General features: G+C 55.1%; 2 protein-coding genes across 2 annotated transcripts; both read left to right on the forward strand.

Moving 5' to 3' along the window:
* Positions 1-704: 704 nt before the first annotated feature.
* Positions 705-2,933, forward strand: LOC141473373 (E3 ubiquitin-protein ligase PHF7-like). Its single transcript, XM_074160837.1, has 9 exons — positions 705-729; positions 917-1,008; positions 1,109-1,210; positions 1,512-1,636; positions 1,719-1,878; positions 1,997-2,103; positions 2,228-2,341; positions 2,585-2,703; positions 2,809-2,933. Exons 1-9 carry the CDS (start codon positions 705-707, stop codon positions 2,931-2,933), a joined length of 969 nt encoding a protein of 322 aa, XP_074016938.1.
* Positions 2,934-12,342: 9,409 nt separating this feature from the next.
* On the forward strand, positions 12,343-14,685 carry LOC141473413 (E3 ubiquitin-protein ligase PHF7-like). The gene is made up of 9 exons (XM_074160887.1): positions 12,343-12,481; positions 12,669-12,760; positions 12,861-12,962; positions 13,264-13,388; positions 13,471-13,630; positions 13,749-13,855; positions 13,980-14,093; positions 14,337-14,455; positions 14,609-14,685. Exons 1-9 carry the CDS (start codon positions 12,343-12,345, stop codon positions 14,683-14,685), a joined length of 1,035 nt encoding a protein of 344 aa, XP_074016988.1.
* The last annotated feature ends 1,701 nt before the right edge of the window (positions 14,686-16,386 follow it).

Below are 16,386 nucleotides of genomic sequence, written 5' to 3' on the forward strand. Positions count from 1 at the left end.
CGGAAATGGTGCAAGGCAGAAGACAGTGCCTGGCCCTGGGGCAGAGATGGCATCAGTGGCAGTGGGGCACTCTTCCACTGGACCTGGGTGACGAGGTGACAGCAGGGCTGCTCATGTCAGAGGCCTGGGAGATGCCACCAACCTGGATGCAGCACCGGTGGAACCAGGCGCTGGTGTAGGTGGGACGAACCAGGCGCTGGTGTAGGTGGGACACACCAGGGTGTCACAGCAGGGCCGCTCTGCCACCACCTCCAGGCAGATGAGGCAGTGGTCCGGTCCTGCTGCACCACCCGGCGTTGCCGGGCAGGGGCGGGACCATGTGTGTGACATATACATGCGTGCGGTGCCGTGTCACAAACACTCCAGGCCGTATAAATGCCCCTGCACTGCTGCCCCCAGCGTGGCAGTGTTTGCCATAGGCGCTGGAGAAGCTGGGTGGTCTTTAACCACACCAACGTCTCCACGTCCATCAACGCCTTCTCTGTCGTCAAGAGCGGCAGTGTTTGCCACAGGCGCTGGAGAACCTGGGTGGTCTTTAACCACACCAACGTCTCCACGTCCATCAACGCCTTCTGTCGTCAAGAGCAGTAATGGAGAGGAGAGCACGGCGACGACGTCGCCCCCAGTCGCCCCCTGCCCAGGATTCTGCCGGGCTCCAAGATGAGGAGGCAGGATCCTCCTGTGCGCCTCCCCAGCCAAAAAGGATGCGCCAGGTCCCCAAGAAGAAAAGTGAGTGATGAGCATCCCCACGGGCACCCACCAGAGGGGATTTTGGCTGGTGCCCGGCCATGCAAGCAGAGGCCCCTGTGCTGTAGGAAGTTGCCCCAGCCTCTCTCCCATTTCGCTCCTGCCGTTACCCCCATGGGCACCCTGGCAGCACGGTGCTGGGGGTGACGGTGGGGCTGTCCCCCAGCAGTGTGTGGGCTGTGCCGGCGGGCAGACGTTGAAACTGAGATAGTTGGAGAGCTGTGCCAGCAGGATGGGCTCTACATCCATGAAAACTGCCTGGTGAGTCCCTTGGTTCCGGCACTGGTTCCCGACACCCCACAGTTCCCAGCCCTGCACCCTCGGCAGCCCCTGCCATGTGCCCTCTTTTCCTCCCTTGCAGTACCACGCCAGTGGTCTTATCCAGAGAGGAGCCGACAAAGAGGGCTTCTACGGCTTTCTCTTCCCTGACATCCGGCAAGAACTGAAGCGGGTGGCACAGAAGGTGAGGCCGGGGAGGGGAACATATGTCCCCACCATGGTCTCCATGCCTCTGTCCTGCAATGCACAGGCCAGTAATCCCCCAGGGATGCTCTGGAAGCCATCTGCAAGTAACCTCCACATCCTCCTCCATCCAAAAAGGCCCATTTATATGGATGGGGATTTGGAGGGGGGTCGGCGGATTTGGCAGTGGCCCGGTGTCACCGGCCAGGAGGCACACCAGAACGTGGTGTGCTGGCCGGGGGCAAACTGGGCTCCCTGGGGGCACGTGGCACTAACACCATCCACCTCCATTCCATCCCCAGAGGTGCTGCATCTGCCGGCTGCCGGGAGCATCGGTCACCTGCCAGGGCCGGCGCTGCCACCGAATCTTCCACTTCCCCTGTGGGATCGAGCGCGGCTGCCTCTCCCAGTTCTTCGGGGAGTTTAAGTGAGTGTAGCTGCCCCACAGCACTGGGGCTGGGGCTGGGGCGGAGGAGGGCTGGGGCTGAACTGTCACCTCCGTCACGCAGGTCATTCTGCTGGAAGCACCGGCCGGTACAGCGGGTGCGGGCACTGCAGCAGGGCCAGAGCTGCCTCATCTGCCTGGAGGCGGTGGCAGAGCGGCCCTGCTATGACACCCTGGTGTGTCCCACCTGCACCAGCGCCTGGTTCCACCGACGCTGCATCCAGGTAGGTGACATCGCCCCAGGCCCTTGACATGAGCACCCTCATCATCACCCCATCACCCAGCTCTGAGGGAGCAAATGGGACCCCGCTGCCACTGATGCTGGTGCCATCTCTGCCCCAGGGCCAGGCACTGTCTTCTGCTCTGCACCATTTCCGCTGCCCACTGTGCCAGGACATGGCCACATTCCAGGAGGAGATGTTTCGCCTGGGCATAAAAATCCCTGACAGGTTGGTGCCATCACCTCTCTCTCACTCCCCCTCTGTGATGATCTGGACGCCCCTCTCTTGCCTCCTTGGGTTATGGCGGGGTGTCCCCAGGACTCCAGGGCTGAGCACTCCTCTACTCCCACAGGGATGCTGCCTGGGAGTTGGACGGGACCTTTGAAGACCTGTATGAACAGCACAGCTCCTGTGATGCTGAGGAGTGCCTCTGCCCGGCAGGACGGCAGGAGGCAGAGGAGAATGGGTGAGTGTCAAGTGACCCCGGTCCCCGTAGCCCCAGCGAGCAGACGATGCCTTCCTCTCCGGCTTTGGGCAGGGATGGAGGTTCCCTGGGGTGCCAAGCGGGCAAATGGCGCAGGGTGCGTGTGGGCAGCTCAGCCCCAGCTGCCAGGGGGGAGCAGGGTGGAGGTGGGCTCTGCACAGCACCAGGGCTGGCAGCCCACAGCTCGGGGGAATTTGGTGGCAGTTGCTCCCTTTGCTCCCCCAGGCCCTGGAGACTTCTTCTCTGCGGCTCCTGTGCTTCCCAAGGGACCCACCGGCGCTGCTCGGGCATGGAAGCAAATGCCGAGTCCTGGCAGTGCAGTGACTGCAGGGAGATAGACAAAGGTGAGTGGTGCATGCATGGGGACGGGGTCCCCAGGGCCAAGTGGCCACCACAGCCGCCCGAGACCAGCAGACAGGCGCGGGGCTGTGGTCTGGGGAGGGAGGGAGTTTGGCTTGGGCTGGTTGTGCTCATCATCTCCCTGCCCCTCGCTGCAGCCGGCCAGGACTCCAGCCCCTCCGGCGCAGGACCTTCACGCAGCGCCACGGCTCCAGGTGCGTCATCCGAGCAATAAGAGGCCCGTGTCCTCTGACATCTTGACACCCAACTGCCTCGCTGGGCCACATCAAGACATCCCTACTATAAGTTCATTATTTAATTTTCCTTTTTATTAACAAAAAATAATTACTTTAACTGAAATAAGTTAAATAGAATAAACTTTCTGTTGAAGAAGGCTGCAGTTCAAGTACTCTCTGGCGTGCCTGGGGCTGGAAGACAAGCCCGCTGGGGGCAGCACCGGGGACATGGCGGGTGGCAGGAGGGATGGGTCAGTTCTTCAGGGTCTGGAAGTGCTTCAGATGTGCCTGCACCCAAGGGGCCTGGGGGTCCGCGCACAGCTCCTTCGTCTTCTTGGTGACCAGGCTGTTGGGAGAAAACCCGTGTTGGGTGCGGCAGAGACCGGCTCCAGGGCAGGTAAGACTGCGCTGGGTGAGGGATCTGTAGCTGGAAAGGCCGACGAAAAGCTCTTTCGGGAGCTTTTTGGACGCAGGGCGAAGCCTCCTCCTCGTGGTCGAGGCTGACAGGCGGTGGGCGGGCTGCTGACTGGCCTGGGCGAGCCGGCACCTCCCGCGGCCCCATTTAATCGAGCCATCAAGGCGACAAACGGTCATTGCGGCAGAGACCGGCTCCAGGGCAGGTAAGACTGCGCTGGGTGAGGGATCTGTAGCTGGAAAGGCCGACGAAAAGCTCTTTCGGGAGCTTTTTGGACGCAGGGCGAAGCCTCCTCCTCGTGGTCGAGGCTGACAGGCGGTGGGCGGGCTGCTGACTGGCCTGGGCGGAGCCGGCACCTCCCGCGGCCCCATTTAAACGAGCCATCAAGGCGACAAACGGTCATTGCGGCAGAGACCGGCTCCAGGGCAGGTAAGACTGCGCTGGGTGAGGGATCTGTAGCTGGAAAGGCCGACGAAAAGCTCTTTCGGGAGCTTTTTGGACGCAGGGCGAAGCCTCCTCCTCGTGGTCGAGGCTGACAGGCGGTGGGCGGGCTGCTGATTGCGTGATTTCGGGTTTATCTCCTCAGCTTCTGCAAGAATGCCATGCTGAGCTACATGATCTCTAAGGTCCCTTCCAACCTAAACCATTCTGTGATTTCATAAGTTACCTATGGGTTCTGAGACACACAGATGCTCCTGCAGCCCTTCCCCCCTGCCTGACTGGCATCAGAAGAAATGCTGAAGTTCAACAACCCACACATCCAAGTATCCTGGTTGCAATGTTAATTTCTATTTCGGCAAAATCCATTCTCAGCAAGACTGGAGGCAGAAGAGAGAGTTGTGGCACACAGCCTTAGTTCTGCCTTCCTGATGGAGAGAGCTTCATCAGCTTTGCCTAAAGACACTCATGGGCAACTCAGATGCCAGGACAATACAGCTGGCTCTGTACAACCACCTCAACAAAGCATTGCCTGAGACGGCACAGAGTCAGCATTAGACATGAACACAGGCAAGACAATCTGCTCCCTAGGTCCCAACACTAGTCCTGTTTTTCACTTTTGTCTCACCTTTCTTATCATCCTGACTCACTGCCCTGAACAAATACAACTTCCATCCCAGCTACCCTGTGTTTAAGCATCAGTTAGTCCTATAGGTGTTTGTCCCCCAGCTGGATACAGACATGCTACTACTCAGCTTGATGGGGCTATAAAAATGCAATCAACATCTGACTGTCTCTGAAGATGAAGGGGTGCCCAGTAGAGCAGAAACTTACAGGATAATTAAGCCTGGTTATGTCTAAGAGTTTCTGCTTCGCTTTCCGTTCAGCCTCTCTGGCTTCATGCAGATCTTGTTTCAGATGCTCTGCTTCCTTGGCTCTGTAAGACAAATATCCTGACGTGAACGGCTGGTGATTTCCAGTATAGAGCAACACATGGATTTCAGGGCTATGCACCTCACTGGCTTCCAGAGAGCAAGATCCATTACTGTGATTACTGATTCCTTTACCCAAAGACCCTTGTGGAAGGATGGTCGCATGGAGAACTAATTGATCACAGCATGACACATGCTTTCAAAGATAATCCTGCACAAACTGGCTGAATTAACATGGTTTTTCTACTTCTAGTTTCCATGGGCTCAATTATGACCTGCTGATACAGATTCTCCAGGCTGTCAGAGATCCTCCCTGAGGTGGGGAGAGGTGCAACATATCTGCTCTTTATTTTGGCAAGCTTTTTGGCAGTATCCTAAAACAAGCAGAAGGCCCTTAATAGCAAGGTTAAACATCCTCTGTCAACACTGGTCTGCTCTGCATCTTCAGGCAGCACAGTGCTACGGAACACGTAAACGCTTACAGAGGGATTTATATTCAACACAAGTTTACCTGGTTTACACTTCCCAAAGATCTAAAAAGGATACAAAAGATCATCACTTGGTACTAATGAATTAAAACAGTTTCCTAACTCACAAGGTATAGAGATTGGTAAGTTTAGACAGCTCGGTAGCCAGTGCTCTTTTGATAACGCAAAATAGAAAATGCTTCTGCATTCTGGATCTTTAATATTAAAGAACTCTAAAGCCTTGCACCTATCCCCTGTAAACTTCTTGACCTGCATCACCACCACTGGTACCAGCTGGAATAAACAAGACACTAGAAGGCTTAGTCCCTAAGTGTTGCTTAGGAAACAACCCCTCCCTCCTGGGCTTAGCTCTGAGAAAAGCCGCACTCTCTCTACCTAGGTATCCCAGTAGAGACCACACAACCCCCAGTCAGGCCAATCTAACCTCCGGTCAGACTCCTTCACCAGCTTCACTGCTATCAGCTCTGCCTCCCGCATCTTTTGCTCCATCAGGCGTTTCTCCTCCTTGGTTTTCAGAGCTGTGATCTCCAGCCTCTGTCGCTCTTGCTCAGCTTCTGCAGCATTCTGGGCCAGCAGTTTTGCCTCTTCTTCTGCAATCTGAGCTTTCTCAGCCAGTAACTCTGCTGCTTCCTGGGATCGGAGCTAAGAAGAAACAATTTTTCTTAGAATCATAGAATCATAGAATCATAGAATGGCTAGAGTTGGAAAGGACCTTAAAGATCATCTAGTTCCAACCCCCCTGCCATGGGCAGGGACACCTCCCACTAGACCAGGTTGCTTAAAGCCCCATCCAGCCTGGCCTTGAACACTTCCAGGGATGGGGCATCCACAACTTCCCTGGGCAACCTGTTCCAGTGCCTCACCACCCTCACTGTAAAGAATTTCTTCCTTATATCTAATCTAAATCTCTTCTCTTCCAATTTAAAACCATTGCCCCTTGTCCTGTCACCACTCTTCCTGACAAAGAGTCCCTCTTCAGCTCTTCTGTAGGCTCCCTTCAGGTATTGATAGGCTGTTATAAGGTCTCCCCGGAGCCTTCTCTTCTCCAGGCTGAACAACCCCAGCTCTCTCAGTCTGTCTTCATAGGAGAGGTGCTCCATCCCTCTGATCATCCTCGTGGCCCTCCGCTGGACCCGTTCCAACAGGTCCATGTCCTTTCTGTGTTGAGGACTCCAAAGCTGGACACAGTACTCCAGGAGGGGTCTCACGAGCGCAGAGTAGAGGGGCAGAATCACCTCGCGAGACCTGCTGGCCACACTTCTCCTGATGCAGCCCAGGACACGGTTGGCTCTCTGGGCTGCCAGTGCACACTGCCTGCTCATGTTGAGCTTCTCATCCATAAGCACTCCCAAGTCCTTCTCCTCGGGGCTGCTCTCCAGCCATTCTCCACCCAACTTGTATTTGTGCCTGGGGTTGCCACGTCCCAGGTGCAGGACCCTGCACTTGGCTTGGTTGAACTTCATGCAATTTGCACGAGCCCACCTCTCCAGCCTGTCTAGGTCCCTCTGGATGGCATCCCTTCCCTCCAGCGTGTCAACTGCGCCACCGAGCTTGGTGTCATCAGCAAACTTGCTGAGGGTGCACTCTATCCCACTGTCCATGTCACCGACAAAGATGTTAAACAGTACTGGTCCCAGTACCGACCCCTGCGGAACACCACTCGTTACTGGCCGCCACCTGGACATTGAGCCATTGATTGTAACCCTTTGGATGCGGCCATCCAGCCAGTTCCCTATCCACCGAGTGGTCCATCCATCGAATCCATGAGTTTCCAATTTTGAGACCAGGATGTCGTGCGGGACAGTGTCAAATGCTTTGCATAAGTCCAGGTAAATGACGTCAGTCATTAGTTACCCTGTTAGCATCTACAAAATCACCCCTGCAGACAGTCAGGCAGATGACGTCTTTTCCCAAAAGATCAAGTGATAAATATATTATACATTAAAATAAAAAGTATAATAAACAATTGTAGGGCCTGGTGTTCCTCCTCTGGTCCAGAATTGCCTAACTTCCTTCCTTTCATTTCTACAAAGCAAGGAGATACATTTGCTTAGAGTTGGACAAAGATATCAACTAAAACCTGAAGCTGGCCCCTTCAGCTGCCAGCATACCATGCCCCTTTCTCCCAGTTTCAGCTCCAAGGTTGCTTCCTTTCTTCCTTCATGAAGAAAGCACCGCGAGCCAAATACAGGGAGCAAATGGCTCACAGCAAACAGAGATTATGGCAGATCAGAGTTTTCCTAGGTATTCCAGCATGCCCTCTCCACCAGTGGTCAGGAACAGTCTAGCCTCGTCTAAGCCATAATTCCTGGTGTCTCACAGGAGTCATAAGAAAAAAAAAAAAGCTTCCAAACCAAGAAAGCCCATCAAGCACAAGAATATTCAGACTAATGTGCTACTCACCAGGGCCTCGTTGGCCTGCCTGGCTTCATCTTCCAGCTGGAAAAGACGCCTTTCCAGCTCCTCTTTGGCTCGCTCGGCTTCTTCTCGAAGCTGCTTCTCCCTGGCCAGCCTTTGATTCTCCATCTGGAAACAGAATGAGCAATACCACATTTGTGGGTTTGCAGCAGCATCTCATCTGGGCCCAAGGCAAGAGAGGGGCGTCCAGATCATCACAGAGGGGGAGTGAGACAGAGGCGATGGCACCAACCTGTCAGGGATTTTTATCATAGAATCATAGAATCATAGAATGGCTAGAGTTGGAAAGGACCTTAAAGATCATCTAGTTCCAACCCCCCTGCCATGGGCAGGGACACCTCTCACTAGAGCAGGTTGCTTAAAGCCCCATCCAGCCTGGCCTTGAACACTTCCAGGGATGGGGCATCCACAACTTCCCTGGGCAACCTGTTCCAGTGCCTCACCACCCTCACTGTAAAGAATTTCTTCCTTATATCTAATCTAAATCTCTTCTCTTCCAATTTAAAACCATTGCCCCTTGTCCTGTCACCACTCTTCCTGACAAAGAGTCCCTCTTCAGCTCTTCTGTAGGCTCCCTTCAGGTATTGATAGGCTGCTATAAGGTCTCCCCGGAGCCTTCTCTTCTCCAGGCTGAACAACCCCAGCTCTCTCAGTCTGTCTTCATAGGAGAGGTGCTCCATCCCTCTGATCATCCTCGTGGCCCTCCGCTGGACCCGTTCCAACAGGTCCATGTCCTTTCTGTGTTGAGGACTCCAAAGCTGGACACAGTACTCCAGGAGGGGTCTCACGAGCGCAGAGTAGAGGGGCAGAATCACCTCGCGAGACCTGCTGGCCACACTTCTCCTGATGCAGCCCAGGACACGGTTGGCTCTCTGGGCTGCCAGTGCACACTGCCTGCTCATGTTGAGCTTCTCATCCATAAGCACTCCCAAGTCCTTCTCCTCGGGGCTGCTCTCCAGCCATTCTCCACCCAACTTGTATTTGTGCCTGGGGTTGCCACGTCCCAGGTGCAGGACCCTGCACTTGGCTTGGTTGAACTTCATGCAATTTGCACGAGCCCACCTCTCCAGCCTGTCTAGGTCCCTCTGGATGGCATCCCTTCCCTCCAGCGTGTCAACCGCGCCACCGAGCTTGGTGTCATCAGCAAACTTGCTGAGGGTGCACTCTATCCCACTGTCCATGTCACCGACAAAGATGTTAAACAGTACTGGTCCCAGTACCGACCCCTGCGGAACACCACTCGTTACTGGCCGCCACCTGGACATTGAGCCATTGATTGTAACCCTTTGGATGCGGCCATCCAGCCAGTTCCCTATCCACCGAGTGGTCCGTCCATCGAATCCATGAGTTTCCAATTTTGAGACCAGGATGTCGTGCAGGACAGTGTCAAATGCTTTGCATAAGTCCAGGTAAATGACGTCAGTCGCTCTGCCCTTGTCTACCAAGTCTGTGGCAGTATTGTAAAAGGCCACCAAATTTGTCAGGCACGATTTGCCCTTGGTGAAGCCATGTTGGCTGTTTCCAATCACTTCTTTATTCTCCATGTGCCTTAGCAAGGATTTCAGGAGGATCTGCTCCGTGATCTTGCCAGGCACAGAGGTGAGACTGACCGGCCTGTAGTTTCCCGGGTCTTCTTTGTTTCCTTTTTTGAATATTGGAGTTATGTTCCCTTTTTTCCAGTCAGTGGGAACTTCACCAGACTGCCACGATTTCTCAAATATGATGGAGAGGGGCTTAGCAACTTCGTCCGCCAGTTCTCTCAGGACCCGTGGATGGATTTCATCAGGTCCCATGGACTTATGCACCTTCAGGTTCTTTAAGAGGTCTCGAACCTCGTCTTCTTGTACTGTGGGTGGTTCTTCATTCCCAGAGCCCCTGTTCTTGCCCTCCGTGACTTGGGCAGTGTGGTTAGGGCCCTTGCCAGTGAAGACTGAGGCAAAGAAGTCATTCAGTAGCTCAGCCTTATCCATATCCTGGGTGACCAGGTCTCCCGTTTCCTTCCGGAGGGGACCCACAGCTTCCCTCGTCTTATTTTTATCCCTGATATATCTATAGAAGTTCTTCTTGTTATTTTTCACATCCCTGGCTAGATTTAGTTCTGCCTGGGCTTTCGCTTGCCTGATCAGGTTTCTGGTGACTCGGACAGCTTCTCTGTATTCTTCCCAGTCTACCTTTCCCTGCCTCCACCCTCTATAGGCCTCCTTTTTGGTCCTGAGTTTGTCCATCAGTTCCTTGTTCATCCACGCCGGCCTACTGGCTATTTTGCCCGATTTCTTCTTTTTTGGGATGCACCTCTCCTGAGCTTGGAGGAGGCAATCCTTAAATACCACCCAGCTTTTTTGGGCCCCTCTCCCTTCCAGTTCTTTTTCCCACGCTACCTTACCAATCAGATCTCTCAGGAGATCAAAGTCTGCTCTTTTGAAGTCCAGGGTAGCCAGCTTGCTGCGCACCCTCCTTGCTGCCTTATGAATCTTGAATTCTATCATCTCATGGTCACTGCAGCCGAGGCTACCCTTGAATTTGACATTCCCGACCAGCCCCTCCTTGTTGGTGAGGACAAGGTCCAGCACTGCTCCTTTCCTCGTTGGTTCCTCTATTATTTGCAGAAGAAAGTTGTCGTCAACACATTCTAAGAACTTCCTGGATTTCCTGTGCTCTGCTGTGTTGTCCTTCCAACAGATGTCGGGGTGGTTGAAGTCCCCCATGAGGACCAGAGCGTGTGAGCGCGATGCTGCCCCTATCTGTTTGTAGAGGGCCACATCCTCGCTGTCACTTTGATCTGGTGGCCTGTAGCAGACTCCTACTGTAACATCACCTGCCCCCGTGCTCCCTTTAATCCTGACCCATAAGCTCTCTGTCTTGTCTTCATCCATCCCCAGGTGAAGCTCCATACATTCCAGCTGGTCCTTGACATAGAGGGCAACACCCCCTCCCCTTCTGCCCAGCCTGTCCTTCCTGAAGAGCTTGTAACCCTCCATTCGAACACTCCAGTCGTAAGAGCCATCCCACCACGTCTCGGTGATGCCAATAATGTCGTAGCCCTGGAGGCGTGCGCACATCTCTAACTCCTCTTGTTTGTTCCCCATGCTGCGTGCATTTGTGTAAAGGCACTTCAGCTGGGTGCCTAAAGGGGCCGACTTATTAGCTGAGATGGCAGGTTGAAGGCTCTCTTTGAGTTTTTTTCTGCTCAACCTACGCTTAACCCCCTCCCCCTTCGATCCTAGTTTAAAGCCCTTTCAACAAGCGCCGCCAACTCACTTGCCAGTATCTTTCTCCCCTTCTGAGACAGGTGTACTCCATCTGTTGCTATCCGACTCGGTGCCATATAAAGTTCCCTAAGTTCAGAATACCCAAAATTTCGGTGATGGCACCAGTTTCTGAGCCACTTGTTTATCGCAGTTGCCTTTTTATTTCTTTCAGGATTTCCTCCTGCAACTAAGGGTATTGCTGAAAAAATTACCTGTGCCCCTGATCCCTCAACCAGTTTTCCCAGTGTCTTAAAGTCCTTTATGATTGTTTTTAATTTCCTGGATGTATTATATACATCATCACTGCCTACCTGAAAAACTGCAAGGGGGTAATAGTCAGAAGGGTTGACTAGAGCAGGAACTTTGTCCAACACGTCCCTGACCCGTGCCCCAGGGAGGCAGCAGACTTCCCTGTGAAGCGGGTCAGGACGGCATAGTGGTCCCTCTGCCCCCTTCAATAGAGAGTCACCCACAACGATGACCCTTCTGCTTTTCCTTCTTGAACTAGTTGTGATGCCAGGTTTGCGGCGACTTGGTCTTTCTGGCACATCCTGCCTAGTTGTACCATCCTCCTCTCCAACAGTCAATTCCTCCTGCAGGATTCCATACCGGTTCTGCAGGGGTAACTGGGGAGGTGGGAGAGGCAGGGAGGGGATTCGCCTGCTTCGCCGACTAGGGACCTGTTTCCATTCCCCCTCTTCTCTGAGATCCCCTTCTACTGTCGGGCGAGAGATGGGGAGAGGGTCCTCTGGCTTATGTGGGGCCTCAACATGTTCCTTTATTTTCAGGGAGTGGGCCCACCAGTCAATCTCCCTCTCACATATGCCCAGGCGAAACATCTCCTCCTGGAATGTGGCCATGTCCTGGCACAGTGGGCAGCGGAAATGGTGCAAGGCAGAAGACAGTGCCTGGCCCTGGGGCAGAGATGGCATCAGTGGCAGTGGGGCACTCTTCCACTGGACCTGGGTGACGAGGTGACAGCAGGGCTGCTCATGTCAGAGGCCTGGGAGATGCCACCAACCTGGATGCAGCACCGGTGGAACCAGGCGCTGGTGTAGGTGGGACGAACCAGGCGCTGGTGTAGGTGGGACACACCAGGGTGTCACAGCAGGGCCGCTCTGCCACCACCTCCAGGCAGATGAGGCAGTGGTCCGGTCCTGCTGCACCACCCGGCGTTGCCGGGCAGGGGCGGGACCATGTGTGTGACATATACATGCGTGCGGTGCCGTGTCACAAACACTCCAGGCCGTATAAATGCCCCTGCACTGCGGCCCCCAGCGTGGCAGTGTTTGCCACAGGCGCTGGAGAACCTGGGTGGTCTTTAACCACACCAACGTCTCCACGTCCATCAACGCCTTCTCTGTCGTCAAGAGCGGCAGTGTTTGCCACAGGCGCTGGAGAACCTGGGTGGTCTTTAACCACACCAACGTCTCCACGTCCATCAACGCCTTCTGTCGTCAAGAGCAGTAATGGAGAGGAGAGCACGGCGACGACGTCGCCCCCAGTCGCCCCCTGCCCAGGATTCTGCCGGGCTCCAAGATGAGGAGGCAGGATCCTCCTGTGCGCCTCCCCAGCCAAAAAGGATGCGCCAGGTCCCCAAGAAGAAAAGTGAGTGATGAGCATCCCCACAGGCACCCACCAGAGGGGATTTTGGCTGGTGCCCGGCCATGCAAGCAGAGGCCCCTGTGCTGTAGGAAGTTGCCCCAGCCTCTCTCCCATTTCGCTCCTGCCGTTACCCCCATGGGCACCCTGGCAGCACGGTGCTGGGGGTGACGGTGGGGCTGTCCCCCAGCAGTGTGTGGGCTGTGCCGGCGGGCAGACGTTGAAACTGAGATAGTTGGAGAGCTGTGCCAGCAGGATGGGCTCTACATCCATGAAAACTGCCTGGTGAGTCCCTTGGTTCCGGCACTGGTTCCCGACACCCCACAGTTCCCAGCCCTGCACCCTCGGCAGCCCCTGCCATGTGCCCTCTTTTCCTCCCTTGCAGTACCACGCCAGTGGTCTTATCCAGAGAGGAGCCGACGAAGAGGGCTTCTACGGCTTTCTCTTCCCTGACATCCGGCAAGAACTGAAGCGGGTGGCACAGAAGGTGAGGCCGGGGAGGGGAACATATGTCCCCACCATGGTCTCCATGCCTCTGTCCTGCAATGCACAGGCCAGTAATCCCCCAGGGATGCTCTGGAAGCCATCTGCAAGTAACCTCCACATCCTCCTCCATCCAAAAAGGCCCATTTATATGGATGGGGATTTGGAGGGGGGTCGGCGGATTTGGCAGTGGCCCGGTGTCACCGGCCAGGAGGCACACCAGAACGTGGTGTGCTGGCCGGGGGCAAACTGGGCTCCCTGGGGGCACGTGGCACTAACACCATCCACCTCCATTCCATCCCCAGAGGTGCTGCATCTGCCGGCTGCCGGGAGCATCGGTCACCTGCCAGGGCCGGCGCTGCCACCGAATCTTCCACTTCCCCTGTGGGATCGAGCGCGGCTGCCTCTCCCAGTTCTTCGGGGAGTTTAAGTGAGTGTAGCTGCCCCACAGCACTGGGGCTGGGGCTGGGGCGGAGGAGGGCTGGGGCTGAACTGTCACCTCCGTCACGCAGGTCATTCTGCTGGAAGCACCGGCCGGTACAGCGGGTGCGGGCACTGCAGCAGGGCCAGAGCTGCCTCATCTGCCTGGAGGCGGTGGCAGAGCGGCCCTGCTATGACACCCTGGTGTGTCCCACCTGCACCAGCGCCTGGTTCCACCGACGCTGCATCCAGGTAGGTGACATCGCCCCAGGCCCTTGACATGAGCACCCTCATCATCACCCCATCACCCAGCTCTGAGGGAGCAAATGGGACCCCGCTGCCATTGATGCTGGTGCCATCTCTGCCCCAGGGCCAGGCACTGTCTTCTGCTCTGCACCATTTCCGCTGCCCACTGTGCCAGGACATGGCCACATTCCAGGAGGAGATGTTTCGCCTGGGCATAAAAATCCCTGACAGGTTGGTGCCATCACCTCTCTCTCACTCCCCCTCTGTGATGATCTGGACGCCCCTCTCTTGCCTCCTTGGGTTATGGCGGGGTGTCCCCAGGACTCCAGGGCTGAGCACTCCTCTACTCCCACAGGGATGCTGCCTGGGAGTTGGACGGGACCTTTGAAGACCTGTATGAACAGCACAGCTCCTGTGATGCTGAGGAGTGCCTCTGCCCGGCAGGACGGCAGGAGGCAGAGGAGAATGGGTGAGTGTCAAGTGACCCCGGTCCCCGTAGCCCCAGCGAGCAGACGATGCCTTCCTCTCCGGCTTTGGGCAGGGATGGAGGTTCCCTGGGGTGCCAAGCGGGCAAATGGCGCAGGGTGCGTGTGGGCAGCTCAGCCCCAGCTGCCAGGGGGGAGCAGGGTGGAGGTGGGCTCTGCACAGCACCAGGGCTGGCAGCCCACAGCTCGGGGGAATTTGGTGGCAGTTGCTCCCTTTGCTCCCCCAGGCCCTGGAGACTTCTTCTCTGCGGCTCCTGTGCTTCCCAAGGGACCCACCGGCGCTGCTCCGGCATGGAAGCAAATGCCGAGTCCTGGCAGTGCAGTGACTGCAGGGAGATAGACAAAGGTGAGTGGTGCATGCATGGGGACGGGGTCCCCAGGGCCAAGTGGCCACCACAGCCGCCCGAGACCAGCAGACAGGCGCGGGGCTGTGGTCTGGGGAGGGAGGGAGTTTGGCTTGGGCTGGTTGTGCTCATCATCTCCCTGCCCCTCGCTGCAGCCGGCCAGGACTCCAGCCCCTCCGGCGCAGGACCTTCACGCAGCGCCGCGGTTCCAGGTGCGTCATCCGAGCAATAAGAGGCCCGTGTCCTCTGACATCTTGACACCCAACTGCCTCGCTGGGCCACATCAAGACATCCCTACTATAAGTTCATTATTTAATTTTCCTTTTTATTAACAAAAAATAATTACTTTAACTGAAATAAGTTAAATAGAATAAACTTTCTGTTGAAGAAGGCTGCAGTTCAAGTACTCTCTGGCGTGCCTGGGGCTGGAAGACAAGCCCGCTGGGGGCAGCACCGGGGACATGGCGGGTGGCAGGAGGGATGGGTCAGTTCTTCAGGGTCTGGAAGTGCTTCAGATGTGCCTGCACCCAAGGCGCCTGGGGGTCCGCGCACAGCTCCTTCGTCTTCTTGGTGACCAGGCTGTTGGGAGAAAACCCGTGTTGGGTGCGGCAGAGACCGGCTCCAGGGCAGGTAAGACTGCGCTGGGTGAGGGATCTGTAGCTGGAAAGGCCGACGAAAAGCTCTTTCGGGAGCTTTTTGGACGCAGGGCGAAGCCTCCTCCTCGTGGTCGAGGCTGACAGGCGGTGGGCGGGCTGCTGATTGCGTGATTTCGGGTTTATCTCCTCAGCTTCTGCAAGAATGCCATGCTGAGCTACATGATCTCTAAGGTCCCTTCCAACCTAAACCATTCTGTGATTTCATAAGTTACCTATGGGTTCTGAGACACACAGATGCTCCTGCAGCCCTTCCCCCCTGCCTGACTGGCATCAGAAGAAATGCTGAAGTTCAACAACCCACACATCCAAGTATCCTGGTTGCAATGTTAATTTCTATTTCGGCAAAATCCATTCTCAGCAAGACTGGAGGCAGAAGAGAGAGTTGTGGCACACAGCCTTAGTTCTGCCTTCCTGATGGAGAGAGCTTCATCAGCTTTGCCTAAAGACACTCATGGGCAACTCAGATGCCAGGACAATACAGCTGGCTCTGTACAACCACCTCAACAAAGCATTGCCTGAGACGGCACAGAGTCAGCATTAGACATGAACACAGGCAAGACAATCTGCTCCCTAGGTCCCAACACTAGTCCTGTTTTTCACTTTTGTCTCACCTTTCTTATCATCCTGACTCACTGCCCTGAACAAATACAACTTCCATCCCAGCTACCCTGTGTTTAAGCATCAGTTAGTCCTATAGGTGTTTGTCCCCCAGCTGGATACAGACATGCTACTACTCAGCTTGATGGGGCTATAAAAATGCAATCAACATCTGACTGTCTCTGAAGATGAAGGGGTGCCCAGTAGAGCAGAAACTTACAGGATAATTAAGCCTGGTTATGTCTAAGAGTTTCTGCTTCGCTTTCCGTTCAGCCTCTCTGGCTTCATGCAGATCTTGTTTCAGATGCTCTGCTTCCTTGGCTCTGTAAGACAAATATCCTGACGTGAACGGCTGGTGATTTCCAGTATAGAGCAACACATGGATTTCAGGGCTATGCACCTCACTGGCTTCCAGAGAGCAAGATCCATTACTGTGATTACTGATTCCTTTACCCAAAGACCCTTGTGGAAGGATGGTCGCATGGAGAACTAATTGATCACAGCATGACACATGCTTTCAAAGATAATCCTGCACAAACTGGCTGAATTAACATGGTTTTTCTACTTCTAGTTTCCATGGGCTCAATTATGACCTGCTGATACAGATTCTCCAGGCTGTCAGAGATCCTCCCTGAGGTGGGGAGAGGTGCAACATATCTGCTCTTTATTTTGGCAAGCTT

Source organism: Numenius arquata, chromosome 18, assembly GCF_964106895.1.
Source record: "Numenius arquata chromosome 18, bNumArq3.hap1.1, whole genome shotgun sequence".
NCBI classification, from domain to species: domain Eukaryota; kingdom Metazoa; phylum Chordata; class Aves; order Charadriiformes; family Scolopacidae; genus Numenius; species Numenius arquata.